The sequence below is a fragment of the Triticum aestivum genome, chromosome 1D (genome assembly GCF_018294505.1).
Source record: "Triticum aestivum cultivar Chinese Spring chromosome 1D, IWGSC CS RefSeq v2.1, whole genome shotgun sequence".
In the NCBI taxonomy this organism is placed as follows: domain Eukaryota; kingdom Viridiplantae; phylum Streptophyta; class Magnoliopsida; order Poales; family Poaceae; genus Triticum; species Triticum aestivum.
In genome coordinates, this window is record NC_057796.1 from 497,321,089 (window position 1) to 497,341,392 (window position 20,304).

The following is a 20,304-nucleotide window of genomic DNA, read 5'->3' on the forward strand; positions in this document are numbered from 1 at the left end:
AAGAAGGGTGAGCTCTTCTTCCTTCGTCTTGAGAGACACAGATAGAAGCTCACAATCCTTAGAGAGAGATGCATGAGACTTCACAAGCTTACTTTTATCATTCATCAACTCTTCGCAAGAGTCCTTAGCCTTTTTCAAGGAGGCAAGCTCTTTAGCATGAACATCAATGTTTGCACCAATTTTCAAGCATAGTTCATCATTTCGTGCTTCCTCATATTGGACTTTCCGCTCAAGGATTTCATATTTTTCCTTTTCCTCTGTTACGAGGGTTTCAAGTTCCTTAATGGTGACGGTGTGCTTACCCACCATCTCCATAAGCATACGAAACATAGTGAGCTTCTTTCCTTTGAGGGAGCACATGACCTTATTTAATTTAGCAAACATGGGGTCATCTATATCATTATCATCATAATTATCCTCCGCATCAAGATACTCATCACTAGGAGTAGAAGGAGTGAAAAGAGGAGGGTTTGATCGTGGGGTTACCTTGACCTTGTCAGGAGAGTTTTGATCCTCTCCATCTTCTACCACAGCCTTTGCCATTAGGCACTTGTGAGCGTTGCCCTTGTAGTCTTTCATGTAGTTGTAGGTGACAACATCACCACTCTTGTTGACTAGCCTCAAAGTGTTTTGAGAATCTTGGGCTACTCCGGCAACACCACTAACATCATCCGGATCGGATTCTTCATGAGCAACCATTGCTTTCCCATCTCTCTTCTTGAGCTTGGAGTTCAAAGGATTTGGCAACTTCTTCTTGGGAAACCTTGGTTTATCTTCTCTCTTCTCATAAGGGCAATCGTTGGAGAAGTGGTTGGTTTCTTCACAGTTGTAGCATTTTCTCACTTTCTTCTTCTGGAATCTTCCCTTGAATTTTCCCGCGCTAACTTCTTGACAAAGAGAGCAATGTCTTCATATGAAGGACTCTCATCGAAGTCAATCTCATCACATCTTCATCCTCATCATCTTCCTCTTCTTCATATACATGCTTGGCCTTCAATGCAAGATTGATTTTTGATGTTGAGGTACCATGCATGGCAAGATGTTTTGTAGCATTTGCCTTTGACTCTTCAAATAGTTGGAAGGTGGATATGATGTCATCCGAAGTCATTTCCTTGAATCCATGGTGTTGTCTTATGTCTCACACCATTTGATGATGATATGGAGCAAGAGCATGAAGCAACTTGTCCACGAGAAATCGCTTAGTCAAGTTGAATCCATCTTGTGTCTTGTCACACTCACAAGACTCGATGTCAGTGGTGAGAGTCATGAGACGCTCAAGGAGTTGATTAGGAGATTCACCTTTCTGCATACAAAAGTTTTGCAATTGACCCTTGGCAATTTCATACTGAGCAAGCCGGAGAGTGGAGGTACCGGTCTTGGTCCTCACAATGATATCCATAATTCCTTGGCACTTGTGATATGTATGTATGGTCTCCTTTGCTTGTCAGTCATACATCTCCTTATGCACATGGTTGTTGTGTCGTTGAGATTCTTGTCATATACCTCTCTTGGAGTAAGATTCTTTGGGTCAACAGCTTGGTAGCCATACGCCAAGATTTCCAACATCTCATCATTTCCATATCGAAGATGATCCTGCATAGCAACTCTCCACAAAGCAAAATTGATAGTGTCATCAAGTAAAGGAGGTTTGCCTTGAGGGTTATACTTTGGTTTCTCTATTTGAGGTCTTGCATAAAGCTAAGGAACACTGGAGTGTTCATTACTAGGAGGTTGTTGACCAAGTGAAGGAGTAGGCACAGCTGGATTCGAGGCCACACCACCAGAAAGTGGTGCAAGCATCGTGGTTAGTGTGGCTAGTCTCATTTGGACCAAGGCCTCAAGAGAAGCATCATGCTCCTCCTTTTGCTTAGCAAGCGCCCGTTCTAGATCCTCGGAAGTGAAGGACTTGACTTCCGTGGAAGCCGTGCCCGTACTCTTTAGATCCGCAACAAGGGGAGTCCCATCGGGGTTCATCTCGCTCTAGGGCGGTTAAGCCAAAAGAATATAGCACGAGGCTCTGATACCAATTGAAAGGATCGAGATGGACCTAAAGGGGGTGAATAGGTACAATTACAAATTTTAATTATTACTTAGCAATTTTAGGCAATAATGTGGAATATGAAAGTGTGCCTAACAATTGCAAGTATGATGCTAAGAGCTAAGCAAGGTAAACAAGTAATTCAACTATATGAGTAAGCAAGCACAATATGATATAAGTAAGGACTAAGAGACAAGTAACCCAAGTAGAGAGTTAGGGTTAGGAATAACCGCAACTCCGAGAGACGAGGATTTATGCCGATGTTCACTACCTTGGAGGGAAGCTACGTCACCGTTAGAGAGGTGGATGTTACCATGAAAGCACACCAACGCCATGAAGGCTCACCCTATTCTCCCTTTGAGACAACACCACGAAGGCGTTTCTCAACCACTAGTGGTAGACCTTGGGTGATCTCCAAACCCTCACAAACTTTTCAGGGGGTAATCACAATGATCGATTCCTCTCCGAATGACTCCTACCGCATAGGAGTCTCCAACCTCCAAGAGTTACAAGAACGATGGGAAAAGCTCAAGAACTTGCTCAAATCACGAATTCCTTTGGTGAGAAGAAGGGGAAGGAGTGGATCTATCACTTGATTGGAGAACTTCTCTTAAATGTTCCCAAATCCCTTGGGGATCTAGGATTTGGTGTAGGGGATCAAGAGAGAGAGAGTGAAACGTGTTCTTGGAAAGCTCAAAGTGAATGGTCAGCCTTATCCCGTGGAGGGAGAAGGCTATATATAGTAGTAGTGTAAAAACTGACCATTGAGCCACTTAACGTACTTTAGTTGTCGGACGTCCGGATAATACCGGACGTCCGGTGGCACAGATTGGATCGGACGTCCGAACAGGCCGCCGGTCGTCCGGTCGCTGGGAATCCACCAGGCCACGAAGTAGCACGAGACACACAGCCACCGGACGTCCGGAAAGAGCCGGTCGTCCAGTGACCGGTCGTCCGGTGAGGACCGGAAATCCGTTAAAAGTATTCTATTGAGGATGTACCAGATTTCCGGAGAGAAATGGACATCCGGTGACCGGTCGTCCGGAGAGGACTGGATATCCGCTATTTTCTTTCTATGAAGATGCACCAGACATCCGGAGACAGCCAGATGCTGGTCGGCTGTGAGGGGTCGAACGTCCGTAGAATTCCGGACGTCCGGTGATAACAGAGTACACTAGCTTAGGTTCACAACAGATTTTGTGCACAAAGTAGTGGAAGAACTAGAGATGAAACAGAGATGTTGTGAGAGGATACTTTGTGGGTTTTGAGCAAGTCTCACGAAATCCGATGATCCTCTTAATAGTGCGGGATCCTTATACTCAAGAACAAACCGAAAAAGAGCCAAAGCTATTGTCTTGTATCTCCGCTCTTGAGTGATATATATTTGTCTGTAGTCATGATCCACACACGGCCCTTGAGACTTAATCCTGAGATATACTTGATAAACATGATTAGTCCCCTATATGCATGTTGTCATCAACATCAAAATAAGATTAAGGGCGTGATTTCACTTTCAGCAGTCCATGACTTCATGGCCCGCCTTCTTGCAGAGCTGGCATCGAGGACGCGCACGGGAGGAAGAGGGACGGCGGCTGTTGTTGTTGTTGAAGCCGCCACCCCCTGCCCTGTTTTTTTTACTATATACTGCAAGGCAACAGCCTCACAGTTCTTTATTAAAAAAGAACCAGAGAAGTTACAAGGTTACAAATTACAAGTAAAAGAAACAAAGAAGATACTTACAAAGAGTAACTATGGGAGGGCAGCTATCCAGGATGTTAGGCTATTCCTATATTTACATTTGATTCTATGAGCTAAGAGAGAAATGTCATGGACAAAATTTCTCCTCTAGGATCTAAAGAGGCAGCTCATTTATGAAGATCTTCCAATTCCTTTGAGTCCAAATATTCCATGTGGCAGTGAAGACCACCTCTGTGAAAAAAGGAAAACCAAAATCCTTCCTAGCAGATAAAGCCATCTCATAAGTAGTCTGGTTTGGTTGAAGAATCCATGAAATGCCAAGGTAATTCCAAACCCGTTGACTGAAGTTGCATGCAAAGAAAAGGTGGGCTCAGTCTTCATGACAGGCAGAATTACACATTACACAGAATCTGTCAAAAAAACCATTGCCCTGTTGTTGTAGTCGCTGCCGCCACCGGTGTTGTTGTAGCCACCATCGCTCTGGAGATTGTTGTCGCGCCCGCGCCCACTGCTGCGTTGCCCCTGGTGACCGCGCCCACGGCCGCGTCAACGGGAGGCAGAGTTGGCGCCGTGGAGGAGACTGAGGCAGGCGTCAAAGCTCAAGAGATGGCTATACAGCTCCTGAACTGTGATCGGTTCCACCCGAGCAGCAAGAGCCAAGACAACAAGGTTGTACTCCATGTCCAGCCCGGCAAGGATCTTGGACACGATCTCCGGATCAGAGAGCGCGGTGGCGATGGAAGCCACTTCATCGGTGAGGCTTTTAATTTTTCCAAGATATTCAGCCATGGTCATGTTACCTTTCTGAAGATTCGTGAGCTCGATATGGGTGTTGATCGATTGAGCTTGGCTTTGAGCAGCAAACATGGCATGGATGGCATGCCATACTTCGGCCGACGTTTGGAGCGTGTGGCGACCTGTGGAAGGATGTCGCGGGAAAGTGAACCCATCAAGTATCCTTGGAGTTGTTGTTGCTGTGCATACCAGAGGGATCTTGCAAAGTTGACCACCTGTTCTTCTTTGCCATCCTTGGTAATGGTGAGGGTGGTCGGCAGTGTCAGGCTCTTCTCGTCAAGGTGGTGCTCCCTCTGCGCGCCCTTGATCTGGGGCAACACGATAGCCTTCCATAGCAGGAAGTTTCCCCTCGTCAGCTTCTCTTGGGGTGGCGATCCGAGGAGGGAGGAGTTGGTGGAGGTGGAGGATGAGGCAAAAGCGGAGGATGAGGTGGTGGTGACCGCACCCATGGTGTTGGGCGTCATGGCGGCGGAGATGGTGGACATGTTTTCAGTCGCGGAAGGTAGCTAGATGCGATCTCTTTCTGATCTAATGACGAAGAGGCTCTGTTACCATGTAAAACAAGTTGGGAAGCGTAGAACCACCTTTCATCTGGGCCGCATTGTATTATATCGAGAGTTTGCCGTGGCTTACAAGGAAGATGAGATCGATTGAGAGAAGAGAGATCGATCTCATCGGTTACAGGGGGAATAACAGAAGAAGGGATAGAAGGATAGATTACAATTCAAACTAATCTCCTACCCCTATACAACTTATTCTAACACGGGGCTCTTTTTTCTAGGGGTCATAGCGCTTTTTTCCTTCCGAAGGTGCCAATTAAGCAACATACATCGATATAGTAGTTTGACGGTTGTTTTGAGCATCTGTTGCGAGTGTTTCGACTCCACGTCAACATTTTTTTATCCAAGTTGCATCTTGAGTAATTGCAACCATGGGAGCACACATATTGCAATTGGATTGGTTTGTTGGTTGCCACTCTGCTCTGGTTGAAGTTATTAACTTGTAGTTTGCACAACATCTCTTTTATCAGTCACATGGGAGTCTGTACATGCATCCATTTGCTAGTAAAATTTAAACTTTTGGACACTAGGCATGCACGCGTGAGAAAATACCTAATACTCCCTCTGTAAAGAAATGTACGAGTATTTAGATCACTACTTTAGTGATCTAAATGCTTTTATATCTGTTTACAGAGGCAATACAAGACATGAACACAAGTCATTATACATTTATATATAAAAAAAGATGGCCCCGGCTTCTGCATCTGGACAACGCATGCAGCCACAACAAGTCATCATGCATGAGACTCAGAGATCAAACACACGTGCATACTTATATTGGCTCTGTACTACGTAGTTGATTCCCAGTATTACATCCACTGGAGCACAAAGTAGAAATAGAAGCAAGGAGGATTTGTTTACCGGGCATGTCTTGTTGAACTGGCTTTTCCTTTATTTTGTCAAACCGTTGGTCAAAATGTTTGCGTGAGTCAATATGAGTTGTGCGCATCTCATTATGCACAGGCTAGCTGAGTGTGGATTCTTTACGGTTACATGGCCTCGATGCGGACGTCAAAAGTCAATAAAACCTATGTTCATCATAAGAAGAAAAATGATATAGCTCATATATACACCATCGATAGGTACTTGTCGTGACAAAAAAAAAACTGAAGAAGAAAAATGACAGGCGACATCAAATCATATATGTGGCCGGCCTTGCGTATGTATGATCCGGCGGTCCGATGAAGAAGAAGAAGAAGAAGAAGACGGCGACTTTCAATATGGAAATAAAAGAGATGGATGGGACCCACCACGTAGAGGAGGAAGTCAGTGGCCTGGCAATGTTGATGATATAAGCAAGCACGTAGGAGTAGGCACAGAGGGAACAAGACAAGCAACCAAACCGAACCCCACTTCAATTTGTGATCGACGACCTCAGCGGGCGGCTACTTCTTCCTCTCTCTCGTCTTCTTCTCTCATCATCATCGTCGGTTCCACTCCCACCTCTCCTGCGTTTCATTTCCATTTCCATGGCGCGGTCAACTCCACGGTAGTGACTAGTGACCTGGGCGACCACATAAACCCGCCATCGATCATCGCTCTGCCGTCGACCGTTCGACCGATCGTAAGTGGCCATGGCGAAAACCCTGCTGCTCCTGCTGCTCTGCGCCACGATCGCCGCACGGGCGCACGCGCAGGCGCCTGCGCGGCCGGCGGAGGAGGAGACGCCGCCTGGGGCGGGCGTGAAGGTGTCGTTCCGGCCGAGCGTGGCCATCGTGGTGGGCATCTTCACCATGATCTTCTCCCTCACCTTCCTCCTCCTCATGTACGCCAAGTTCTGCCACCCCGCCAACACGCCACTCCTCCCCGCCACCACCGCCAGCCCGTCCCGCCCACCTGCAACAACGGCAGAGGCCGCGGCGGCCTTGGAGGAGGCGGGCGCCGGCGTGGGCAAGGCGGTGATCGAGTCGCTGCCCTTCTTCCGGTTCGCGGCGCTGCGCGGGGCGCGGCAGGGGCTGGAGTGCGCCGTGTGCCTGGCCCGCTTCGACGACGCCGACCTGCTCCGCCTGCTCCCGCGCTGCCGCCACGCCTTCCACCTCGACTGCGTCGACCGCTGGCTGCACTCCAGCGCCAGCTGCCCGCTCTGCCGCGCCCGCGTCCACCCCGACGACGCCGACCTCGGCCTCAAGTACGCCGCCGCCAGCGCGCGATTCGTCTTCGGCGCAGCAGGCGACGACGCTACTGTCGGTGCGGCAGTGCCGTCGTCAGCAGGGTCCGGCCGCGACCTCCTCGCCGGCATCTTTGTCGAGCGCGTGCCGTCGGCGCGCTTCGGTGATGATGATGCCGGTGCTGCCGATGATTCTTGTAACAAGGTGGAGCTGGACCGGCACCGGCACCGCATCGTGGTGTCTGACAGCGTGTTCAAGAGCCGGTGGAGCGACCTCAACTCGGCGGACCTCATCGCGCTGGACACCGAGATGCTGCGCTCCGTCTCCAGCGGCCGCTTCCCCTACCCGTACCCCTACCCCGACGACGACATTATCTTCGTGGGAGACGAGCACGACGAGGAGGAGCAACCTCGAAAGCCGGGCCGAGACGATGACGACGGCGCCCGCATGTCCATTGAGATTGAGAAGAAGCGGCTGCTGGACGTGGAGGTGGGGAGCGGCAGCAAGACAGGGCCCAGCCTGGGAGGGTGCGGCGGGTCGGAGGCGGTGGAGCCATCGTCGGTGCGCGCGGCGTCGAGGCTGGTGTCGTCGGGCGTGCGGTCCATGTCGGAGATCGTGCGGCTGCCTCGGGTGGCGGTAAGGGCGACGGAGGAGGAGGAGAGGGCGCGGCAGCGGTGGGTGCCCATCGCGCGGCGGACGGCGCGGTGGTTCGCGGCCAGGAGCAGGGAGGAGGACGTCAACGCCGCCGACCGCCTCCGCCTCCGTGTGTAATAATGTAATAATGTGAAGAAGAGAAACTACGGCGGGCGCTGTCAATCAATCAGTGAGTCAGTCAACGGTTAAATAAATCCGGTGCTCAAGGAAGGCAAGCAGATGACAAAAATGTTTTGAGAGACAAGTCCTTGCTTTGACGACGAGAAGAAGATGGTGATCTGATGTTGCACATGTATGCGTGTATTGTTGTATGTATGTAGGAGTACGATACAATTGTGCATAGGCTAGGTAGCTAGCACACATGCATGGAATTACTAGCCAATTATTATACTGAAATGCCACAAAAATTTACTAGCCAATTATTGTTGTATGTATGTACTACAATACAATTGTGCATACTGTAATGATTTTAATCTGACAGCAAAATCATGTGAGGAGCCAATTATGCAATAATTGGTAGCCAGGTCTAACTGCTCCTGCTACATGTTACATACATACATACATACATAAACGTAGGTATATTATTTGGATGCACCTCTCACCTCTGAGCCATGACATGACTATGAGAAATAGTATATTAGACCGGCCAACATGTGAGTCTGGCTGAGAATTAGCATGCCTGCATGTGGTTGGCTGCTAGAGTTAGCATGTAGTATGTGTGTATGCACAAACAGCAAGATTACAAATAGGGACTAGTTAATTGCAATGCTTGAGGATCAAATAATTCAACTTGGTTATTCAAACAAAATACTAATCAGCTTGCTCAACCACCGTTGCAGTTGGAGCTTGATCAATGGCTGCCTGGAGCTGGAGCTGGAGCTGGACATGAATAATAATGCGTTCATGCATCAGATATTACTAGATAGATAGATATGCTGACAAGACAGATAGAATATACTACATCTCCTTCCCGGCCGCCACATTACATACATAGGTATATATTTATACATCCGTGTGTACTTGAATTGGATTGCATAATGGTGATGAGGTCAACCAAACCAAACCAAACCAAACCAAACCAATGTGGTTGTATGTATGTATGTATATGCAAATATATCTATCTAGATACAAGAAAGAAAGAAAGAAAGAATCCATCCATCCATATATGTAGCACAAGACAAAACTAAAGAAAGGCTAGTTGCAAGCCTGCGTTGAGACATCAAACCAAACATCATCTTTGCTTTGAATTACTGCCTACCCAGTTGTAGTGAGGTCAGCGATACCTACTAGGTTGAAGCAAACGGAATAATAATAAATCTAAAATGTCACTAGCCAACTAGACGTAGCACACAACTGCTCTCTTCTACTCTCTCTCTCTCTTTTATATTTGTGTGTGTAAAATAAATAAATAAATAGTCCCAAGAGAGTAGCTGTCAGTCAGTCGTCGACGTATGACAATTTATATTAGTGTTTGTATTTATAATTTACTATAAACCCTAAAACAAACACAAGAGCATACTGTACATACCCAGTTTCAGTTTGTCATGACGAACGCCCAACAGAGAGAAACAGCGAGCATCAGCACTGTAAAATTTACGGAAATATAACAGCGTTCAGATCACACTTCTTTACGGAGGGAGTACTAGCCAGCCTGGCTCGTATCCTTTGCAATCTAATTCTTCTTATAATCTAATTCTTGGCACAAGAAGAGAGCAAGAGTCAAACTCAAACTCAAACTAGTTCATACTAGTACAACTTGACAACTTGTCAATCAAAAGGATACGTAATAGTCTAGTCTTAGATACATCATCATCATCGTTACCTGCTCCAGCCGAGCCCCCTACTTTTAACTATTCACACCGGCCCAATTACTAACTGCTTGCTGATAAATAGTACTGTAGTATACTCAACTGAATCACTAATCTAAACGCTCTTATATTAATTTACAGAGGGAGTAGTTTGCATCTACTCCGATTCTTCTGGATAATCATAATAATAAAGCTATGCAATCAGCTAAGCCATTATCCGCTCCACGCCTCCTACTAAACCCTAAACACACAGCAGCACCCACATTCTGCTTTATCATCTTCAATAGTGGCTAGCTACCTATATTTACATCCCAAAAGCAGCAGCAGCCAGCCAAGCTGCATTTCAAGTGGATCATCCATCACGAGAGGAGACTCAATTCCCGCTCCCAGCCAACCCCATGACGCTTCTCCAACTATCTCCCCCGCGCCAAGCTGCATTCCAAAGGCAGTCGTCAGCTTCCAAAATGGCAAGGACAAGTCAACTATCCACTATAAACAAAAAACTCTTAAGTCAGACACATTACCATTGGCTGGTTTCTCAATCCAGGGACCGTTCATGATGTTCAAGATGCTGCACGCGTCGCTATATTCCAAATCAGGCAGCAACTTGGGCGTCAGCAGGAAGCACCTACACACACAGCAGCACCCACATTCGATGAACCATACCGACCCACCAGGTTTACAAGGAAAGCAAGCACACCCCAGCAGATCCAAGGTCGGTCAAACTGTTTGTTGCGCAAGACTTACTGTGGTGTGTTGAGTTGGCTCGCCGCCCTCACAAGCTGCTGGAACATCTTCCTCTCGTTTACAGGATCCATTCCTGCATGCATGTTTTTTGGGGGTGAACAAGTAAGCCACTGCATCCTTCATTCATTCCTGCAGGTCTAACAATGTTGACTAGCACTGCACATGGTAAAACAAAAGTCTGCTTGCCTTGGTTTATCTCATCAACAACCCGAAATGGGCAGTTGGTGAGGTCTTGGAGCGATACAAGATACAGGATCGTGGAAACTGACCGCTCCTACAAACAAATCACATGAAAATAAATAGCAACTATAACAACACACACCAGAGATAGGTGCAAACACAATACACATCTGAGACAGACAGCGTTTATCCATACCCCTCCAGATTGGTGATGAGCACTTAGCACCTGCAGCTCACCAGTTTGCCTGACCAAAATAACAATCACAGTAAATTTTACAATCCTATTAAAACCATGCAAATAAAGAGTATTCTTCTCTGAAACAACACTTGATAGATTGCCGATATGCTAGACCAACTAGATGTTAATAACAGTATAACAGATAAACAGCTCATGATGGAAGTGCATGCAAGGACCACGCATCAACTTGGCCAGAGCTCCTCAGGTTAGGAACTAGAGAGTCAAGAACGGGCGGGAAAGAAGAAATAGGCTGTAAAAAAGTACATGATACATTATCGATTTCAACAGGTTATTTCTCATAATAAATACTACCTCCGTCCCAAAATTCTTGTCTTAGATTTGTCTAAATACGGATGTATCAAGTCACCTTTTAGTATTAGGTACATCCATATCTAGACAAACTTAAGACAAGAATTTTGGGACGGAGGGAGTAAAACTCAAGACTGCCTATCACAGGATTATGGTTAAACACATCCTAGAATACAATCAGCTATTTGCAATAAAAAACGCCCAGTAATCATGCAGTACAACTAATCATGGCTACCCCATCCCACTACAGGTTTAAGTAAACTGATGACATAAGAACTAACTGGTGTGGTTGCTATCAGGCATCAAGAAACAGTGCAATTTTGAGCAAAGTGCAGCGGTGGACCTTATTCTTTGCCCAATTGCAATAAATAATAAAATAGCACGCTCAATGGGAAAAGAAACTTACCTAAACTTCACCTTTATAAGAATACCGTATTGACTAAAATCGAGACCATGCTCATCTGCCAGGAAAGGAAATTTTGATACAGCACTTAGTGTTACACAAAAGTGTACAAACAACGACATAAAACAGATCAGACATACATACCAAGTGAAACTTCTCCAGCAACAGCCATTTCTTGGAAGTTGCGACTAAAGGTGTCATTTATTTTTAAAACAAGACTTCGGAGAGTTGGAAGCCATTTACCCTACAAAATCAGCAAAGTCAAGTCAGGTCAGGACTTGGCAGTGACAAGATCGCAAAAGGTTGAGAAGTGACGGCAATATAGGTCATCAGATGAAATGTTCAAACCTTTGTAGTTTCTATTTCAGAGCAGCACCTCTCACATTCTGCTTTATCATCTTCCAGTTTTGTTGATATTGATTCAATCTACACAATGGAGATAAGCAATGTCTCTGTCAGCAATAATCCATGTATAAGTAGGCAAGAAGCAGACTGATGAGCAGCTCAAAGGAACATATTATAATCTGGCACATGAAGAGATTTTCTTTGGCGTGAATCTATCGGCTCAAACTCTGAATCTATCAGATCGTACTGATACAAGGTTCCAATCTACCTTTATCTATGCTGCTACCTCTGTCCCTAAATATAAGACATTTTTTGCAGTTCAAATTTAACTGCAAAAACGTCTTATATTCAGGGACAGAGGTAGTACTATATTAGGACAAGGATAGCAACTGACAAATATGTAGATTCCGTAGGGAGATCTTTCTTTCCTGCAGTCAAATAGTGGCACATTCTGCCTACAAAGGAAATTATTCCTTCAAGGGAACATCGCTCTAGCATGAGCAACCTCCACAAGCTATAATTCTCCTGTCATAACCCCACCATTGATTCCCTCAGTTACGCTCTAGAGCAAGTTTCAAGAAACTCTGCTAACGATAACCAAAAACAATGAAAAAGAAATACTCCCTGCTGAACAAAAGTAAAAGGCAAGTATGCACTCATCGGTAGGTAGATTTGTTGTACCTCACGTTGCCGGTTTTGATACTCCTGCAAAACGTTTTGGTTGAGGAATAGCATAGAATTTGCTTCTGATTCAGTATCTTGTATTGCAAGTTCCAATTCCTCTATGGTGGTCGGCATCTGCAACCATCAAAAAATGGGGGTTAAGTGCATATGTATACAGCTAAGACAACAAGTTGTTTATCTGGTCCAAGAAAACACCAGCACATAGGATATTGCAAATTCCAAGAATGAACAGAAAAACTGGATGAGCTAGACCGGAAAACAGCATAACCAATCCAAACACGTGAACAGCAATACATCAGATAACTCTTCACAAGCACACAGAATGAGGATTTGTAGAGGGGGAGCATTCTAAGGAACTATGATCGAATGAACTTTCTTTCATTATAAGAAAAGAGCAACGCTCTGGGTGAATGGGTCGGAAGCTGAGAGGCTATTGGCCCATTACCCTATTGTGAAGTATCGGGTATCACAGTAAGATTCAAAGAGAGTTCTGACCATTCTCTCTCAGGAAGCACAAAATCCAAAAGAAAAGGTACTTCAAATAACTGACAAAATACACACTCCATTGGTTGAAGTCTTCAAGGGTGTTCGCACTTGGTGTTTCTACTGCACTTTTTAACCTTGTTGTGACACTTTTGATGCTTTTAATATAGGTAGAGAGATTTCTACCTCTTGCATCAAAAAGTTTATACCTCCTAACTCACTAGGCGCCATAGTTGTGATAAAAAATGAAACTACAACAAACATAGATACTACAATTTTGTTCTGTTCTGTTCCCAAATGTCTCATTTGCATCATTTATACATTTGAGTACTTATATGTTGAACTTTTACTGCAAAAAAATTGAAATACTACAATAACTTTTTAGCAGAGTTTATTAAAATTAGTTCAGGGTATACCTTCTCAAACTCTTTTGCAAGGTTGTCCGTGATCATAGATACTGACTCTGCATGCTGTTTTGCCTTAAGCACCAGCTGCTTATGCTCTTGAGTGATTCTTTTACCTGATGGTAAAATTTACAAAACTGCCATTATGAAACAGTAAGGTACCATATGCTAAACTATTCGTCAATCAATGTCGAGGAATATCAACTATTCAGCTGAGATCTATTTTGATCAGCAAGCAGTGCAGCAACAACACATTGCATTGGGCAGTAACACACAAAATCATGCTGAAAATTAAAATAATAACTCAATATAAATTATTCACTGATATTTTGTAACACAACCTTACAAAACAATGAATATGCAGCATGGATTGCATGGTGTGTATTACATAAAACTTGTGTCTGGAAACTGTAGACCCAAAGATATCATAGCATGGCAAAATCTAACGCACAAAGGGAAGAAAGAACAGCTTAGTCACTCTACCCATTAATACTGTGTCGACTACCAACAAACAATTATTTCAATATGCTTGTTAAAAAAAAGATACGCAACTGATTGTGGGCTTGTGGCAACAACTCACAGTTTTCATAGTCTCTGGAAGCACTAAGAACATCCTTTTCGTGTTTCTTCACATCCTTTTCCATCTCCCATATCTATGAGATGAAAACAACAGTCAAAGAGAAAACACACACAGAAGTTGGATATCCAAAACTTTTAATATTTCCATTTAATGATGCCAGGCCAAATAATTTTATGTCACGAGAATGTTTAGAGACATGGATCAACATAAATATAAGCATCTATCTATTGTTGTTGAATGAGCTCTTCATTTTCCTATGCCATTATTTATGGTTTGTGCACTGTTGATGGAAGTAACACCAAACTACTAGCACGAACCATTGTCTTACAGAAACAATTTGTAAGGACATCCAATCTAAGAACTTCAATTTTGCAGATGTAACTGCTTAATGAGCATACCTTTGTATCAAGCTCAATAGAAGCCATGTTCTTTTCTGTATAACTCCATTTGAGAGCAACAGCTTCACCAAGTAAATTCTGAGAGGATGAAAATCAAGTTGACGTAAGAACATAGTCTTTGATGATGATAAAGATAAATGAAATATCGGTAGCTAGCTTAGGAGGTGCTAACCTTGAGTTTTAGCAATGCTCGAAATCGATCATCATTTAACTTAGCTAGCTTATCAGTAAGCTTTCTTGTGCTGGATTCCACATCTTCCTCTTTTGATATGTCCTCCAGAGTTCTTCTTTTCAAATCTAGATAGAAGAACAACATATTATACAAGCTACATGCAGAAGAACAGAGAAAAGAATACCATACCGATACGCCTTTGTATGTCCTCTCGCTTCTTCTTTTCAAGCCTCACCCTGTCAGCAATTGCTTCCTGATAACATGACAACCAAAAGATAACCATTATCAGAAACAACTGGGATATAGTTTAATATAATTTATTGAATGACATTAAAATATTTGAAACCTTTTTCTTGCGGAATTCTGCCTCTTCATCTTCTAATTTTCTCTGCTCTTTCTGGAGCTCTTTTAAGGCTTCCTCCATGCCCTCAACATTTCTTGTATGTTCATCCTTCTCAGATCGAAGCATTTCAATGTCACTAACATTCACGTCTGCAAGAAAAGCGGACAAGCATTAGGCATAGGTTAACCATATAATCGAATAACTTATCAAGGCTGAGATCATAACACATACCGCACATGAAGAGGCGCGACGGGTAGATTGAATCTACATTTGCTGACAAATGGCCACCATATCTTGATCTGGTCCATCGATAATGGTTACGTGGAGTCCAAAGGTCATTAATACCTAACTTTACCACATCATCTGCGCTTTGATCCGCTTGATTTGTACCTATATACTGCATGGACATAAAAAAGAAGCAAATTCTTTAAAGTCATAACCACTGCAACTTGGTGCAGATTCATGAACCGGATATAAGCAGTGTTATACCGATTGATCCACTGAAGCCTGAGTAATCAAAACATTTTTTACAGCAGGAGGAGCATCAAATTCTTGATCAAGTCTTGATGTGATCCCAAGTTGCTTCATCTGCCAAAATGAAATTAACAGACACTGAAATTTTAACCCCTTGATTTTATTTTTGCTGAGCACATTTTAACTGGGCACAACAATAAAGAAAGATCCAATGTTGATTAAGTCAAAGACGATTACTTTACTATGATGTCCTCACATTTAGTGTGTACCTAAGATGAGAGATGACGATTTGTGTGGTGAAGTGAATTGTTCATGCATAAACAATTAGAGAAGAGGGTGAAAGTAATGGAAGAAAGAAACAAAGATTTCAAGCATTGTAAAACACGTTGTAACACGCACAAAGATTTCAAAACAAAATAGCGCTCATAAAACAAACAGGAGAGAAACAATAAGTATCAAACATCGATGCCCTAAAATGCTAATTTTGATTGGCATATAGGTGCTGACCTCTGGGGTAATGTTCAATGGCTCACACATGATGCTATTGCCCCCTGTGTAGTTGAGAATAGGAGTACCATATTGCTTCAGTTGTCTAACCAAGAGGTCACGGTCGGAAGCATTCTGTGTAATGAATGACTGGCACACACAACGAAATGGCAATTAATTTGTTGCAGATAAAATGTTTTCACATGGAAATCAATAAGATAATTGACAAGATTTGCAAAAGAAATACAGACAGTAAGCAAAGGAATAATATCTAAAAAAAGTTTGCAGGCATGTCATCTTATTGGACACTAATCATCTTCAGTAACTGGACAATCAGTCTACACTGCATATTAATCATTCACAGGACATGTGCACAACGGCAGAAACCTGCACCGGCTCGATCAAAGGCTCCTTGCTTTATACTACCTCCAGTTCATAGTATATGCCCAGCATGACTACCTAGGAGGCACAAAATGCAAGTATAGGATAGGACTCTTCTGAGTCCTGTCAAGTATTACTTCAATTTTGTGCCTCCTAGGTATGCTAGCCGAACATATTATGAATTGAGAGGTATATTCAGTCGAAATGCTAAGGTAAAGGAAAACAATAAGTAGCAAGCACACCAGGATTTAGCAACTGAACATGAAAAATTATCGTAGCATTAGTACCCTCCATATATAGTTCGGAACATGGCTTTCCAAGTAACCAGCGTGAGTTTTACTCTGAACATTGACCTGAAATCAGTCAAAGGAAGTATCATCATAAGAATCTTGGATGCAGAGAAGGCAGCAGTTGGTAGGCATACAACCAACTAAACAAACCTCAAGGAGAACAGGCCCATAAACTTCTCCCCTGAACATATTTTTGTTGTTCTGGACCCAAGAGTATGCTTCATTGATTCTTTCAGCACCAGCTCTTTGCAATGCTTGGAGTAGCTTATTGTTCTTACTTTCCATCTGCATCAGCCTGTAGTGAACGTGCATTAGTTATGTCACTGATAGTGTAGATGGTAGTTGATAAGCTGGATGGATACCTGTCAGAACACTTCCTAAGATTTTCTCTCTCTTGTGATAACTGCCACTCCTTCTCTTTCCGTCTTTGTTTCAGATCGTTTATGCCACAAATTTTATGTCCAATATCATTTGTTAGTTGTGTCTGCACAAAAAAAAATTTAACTTAGCCACAGGCGTAGATACCATACCATTGCTCATGAACTAGATACTATGGTTATGGGGAACCAGTTGGTTATGGGATACCAGTTGGTTATAGGTGCCAACAGAGCTGTACAGATGGAAACATGGAAAGCAAAAGATCGTGGAAACTAAAGTGACAAAACTAACCATTTCATCTCTAGGTGGTTCATATGGTTGTAGATCTTGAAATTCCCTTTCAGCAGCAGCAAGACCTTCCTTAGCCTTTGAGATCTTTTGTTGCAGATTCTTTTCATGCCTTTTCAGATGTTCTATGTCATCAAGCGTGGTTTTCAATCGTGCACTCTGATACAACGAAATGTGTCAAGGATTGACAACAGACCAAACTGCACACAGGAGCTGATTTGAGCGCGGGGAGGGGGGTAAGGGGAGTACCCACCAGCTGAATCTCGTCGTCTGTAACTTCCCGACGTTTGTTTGTGTTTTGATTTATTTGGTTGGTTATCTTCTTCATACTTGAAGTAATTGTCGTTTTCTCTTTCTTGAGCCCTCTACATAAACAGGGTAAAGAAAGATGTGTATTCCATTAGAAATTGGAACCTCAATCTTAGGAATCTCAAGAAGACACAGAAGGTTACTTCGTGAAATAGGAACATTACTGAACCAGAAATACGATGTGAAAATTAAGCATTATGCTATATATCACCCATGTAACCAGAAATTGAGTTCCAGTTAAGTTTTTTTTCTGTACGAACGAATATTATTTCAGAAGTGTTAAAAGAATACTAGTTCAAAAGTGACAGATCAACAAAACAGTGTGCATTCGAATTAAAAAGGTCTTGCAAACACTGAAGCAAATACTACTAGGGACTTCCAGAAACATGTATAAAGCGATTTGGCAAGTGAAGAAATTTAGTACATGAGTTGTATCCTATTGGCTGTGGTACATACTCGATAGGGGCTTTTGCATCTTGCCAGATCTTGGCTGCATCATCCATTTTCTTCTTGAAAATTTTCTCCTCCTCCTGTACCTTCTGGAATTGCTCCTTCTTGGCGTCGTATTTGAGCCAGGGCAACTTCTTCTTCATTAGCTCAGCCTATGGCAAAATCAACCAACAAACGGTATTATAAGAATGTCATGGGAAATTAAATTGCTATATCGATAGCATTCATCACAGAGAAACAATGCAACGGACCTTCTTGAGGAGCTTATCTCTTTGGCGGACACGTTGGACATCTTTTTCTTGTTCGGCGTTGAGGGCCTTGAGGTTGTTCAAGGTCTGCTCCTTTTGCTTTACAGCCTGAAATTGGACACAAGCTCGGTGGTCAATCAATTGGCTGGTATAGTGGTGTGTAAGAGACCGTCTGTATGAACGAAGCCAGAGAAGCTTGAGATGTTGAGGAAAACATAGAAGACTGATGTTTACCACTTGAAGATTCCTGAGCTCCTTGCTCCATTCTATAAGCTGGCGATGCTGAACAGGTAAATTGGGATCGCCCACGGCCTTCTCTGTCTCTTCTAGCAGCTGGATGGGGGTTAGCTTTGCGAACTCGCACACACGATCTTGGGGCAAGAACTAAATCGAGAGAAACCGTCATCAGGTATAGCTATGCAGTCGCCTACTCCATCCATGAAGAAAAGGGGGATGATACACAGACCTGAGTGAGGTTGTTGATTTGGATGTTGAACTTGTTGATGACGTCGATGATGTCCTTCTTGGGGACGGTGGCGCCTGCAGGAAGGGAAACGGAGGAATGGATCTCTAATTCTCTGTATATTGTGTTGAGCAAACAGCAACAATAGTAGTAATAGAGGGAATCTAATTCTTGCAACATTATTACTCCTACAAGATAATGGATGAATCTTTAATTCTCTATCTATATATGGTGTTGAGCAAGCAGCAACAAAAGGGGATCTCTACTGGAAGGGGATAGATAGATAGATAGGGTTTGTACCGTCGAGGAGCCACTCGGACTTGTTGTTGGTGTCGATCTTGCGGGTGATGCCGATGTCGCGGCCCTGGTCCTGGGAGCGGAGTGAGAGGCGGACGTGGCCGGACTCCTCGCCGCGCTTGACGAAGGCCCTGACGCTGGCGGCCCGGCCGAGGATGGCGGGGTCGGCGGCGAGGGCGAGGGCGATGGCGCAGACGAGGGAGCTCTTGCCGGAGCCGTTGGGGCCGACGACGAGGTTGAGGCGCGGGCCGGGGCGGCAGACGAGGCGGTCGTAGGTCATGAAGTTGCACAGCTCGATCTCCACGATGTTGCCCGGCACGTAGTCGTCGTCGCCCCGCTGATGGGGCGCGCCGGCGGCGGAGGTGGAGGGCTCGAGCTTGGGGCGCTTGGCGGCCCGGGCGGGCGCCATCGCCGGCGGGTCGGCGGCCGGAGGGGAATGGCTGGCTTAGCTAGGGCTTTTTTGGGGTTTGGGCTCTCCTTGTTGGGCGGGACGGGGTGGGGAATTTGGGAGTGCGGCTGCGGCCGACGGATATAAAAGCAACGTTTTCGTTTTTGGCCCACGAATATAAAAGCAACTCCAACAATAGAGTAATTTGCCTCAAAAAAAAAACAATAGAGTAATTAACTAAAATTACTTAAAATAAGCATTGATTCGAGTTAAAATCAAATACTTGCTTCCTCACAACTAGTAGATATTTGTTTTACTTTCATGCTGCCAAATACCGTTTTTGTAAAGTATTTTTTTTCCTTTGGCCAAATCTTCAGATGGAACTTAGGCTTGTACAATGAATGGTGTTATCTTAATGATGCCACGTAGGATGAGCCGAAAAAGAAAGACATGGAAAAAGATCCTTATCATCTCTTAGCTAAGAGATGATCTCTTATGACCCACAAGCGAATGCAGCTATGTGGAAGAACTCCTCGCCTCAGGACTTCGCCAACGAGCCTCTGGCACCTCTACAACACAATAACCCAAATCCTCCAGAGGTTTTTTCTAACCCAATTTTGCCACCGCCAAGGCCTCCAGTCAACCTCATCCTCCCCCTCTCCATCTTCCATGGTATATATCACTCATCTTCATATTCTTGTGAATGGCTAGCCACCCCATGGCACCTCCACAACATGAAAACTATAAGTTGGGGCTACCCATATTGTGTTACAATTGACATCTCAAGCTATGACATATCATCGTGCTTGCTTCGCCGAACATTCTACCAATCAATCTTTACTCGCCACCTCAAGTAGGTGGGCTGTGGCATCTCTCACGATGACCTTCGCTGAGTGATCTAAGAT

At 44.2% G+C, this 20,304-nt stretch overlaps 2 protein-coding genes across 2 annotated transcripts; one reads left to right on the forward strand and one right to left on the reverse strand.

Annotated features, from left to right (window-relative positions):
* Positions 1 to 6,459: 6,459 nt before the first annotated feature.
* LOC123179736 (putative RING-H2 finger protein ATL12) lies at positions 6,460 to 8,342 on the forward strand. Its single transcript, XM_044591608.1, has one exon. The coding sequence runs from the start codon at positions 6,666 to 6,668 to the stop codon at positions 7,968 to 7,970; it is 1,305 nt and encodes a 434-aa protein (XP_044447543.1). The 5' UTR covers positions 6,460 to 6,665; the 3' UTR covers positions 7,971 to 8,342.
* A 1,215-nt stretch (positions 8,343 to 9,557) lies between these two features.
* Positions 9,558 to 19,517, reverse strand: LOC123183433 (structural maintenance of chromosomes protein 5). The gene is made up of 28 exons (XM_044596244.1): positions 19,015 to 19,517; positions 18,718 to 18,791; positions 18,486 to 18,635; positions 18,255 to 18,359; positions 18,010 to 18,155; positions 17,498 to 17,609; positions 17,248 to 17,403; positions 16,941 to 17,062; positions 16,729 to 16,873; positions 16,576 to 16,641; positions 15,929 to 16,057; positions 15,437 to 15,535; positions 15,179 to 15,344; positions 14,951 to 15,096; positions 14,794 to 14,857; positions 14,605 to 14,729; positions 14,433 to 14,510; positions 14,035 to 14,107; positions 13,467 to 13,570; positions 12,565 to 12,681; positions 11,887 to 11,964; positions 11,683 to 11,782; positions 11,542 to 11,596; positions 10,785 to 10,833; positions 10,595 to 10,682; positions 10,409 to 10,481; positions 10,186 to 10,289; positions 9,558 to 10,093 (listed from the first exon to the last, which is right to left on the reverse strand). The coding sequence occupies exons 1-28, from the start codon at positions 19,418 to 19,420 to the stop codon at positions 10,035 to 10,037; spliced, it is 3,189 nt and encodes a 1,062-aa protein (XP_044452179.1). The 5' UTR covers positions 19,421 to 19,517; the 3' UTR covers positions 9,558 to 10,034.
* Positions 19,518 to 20,304: the final 787 nt, after the last annotated feature.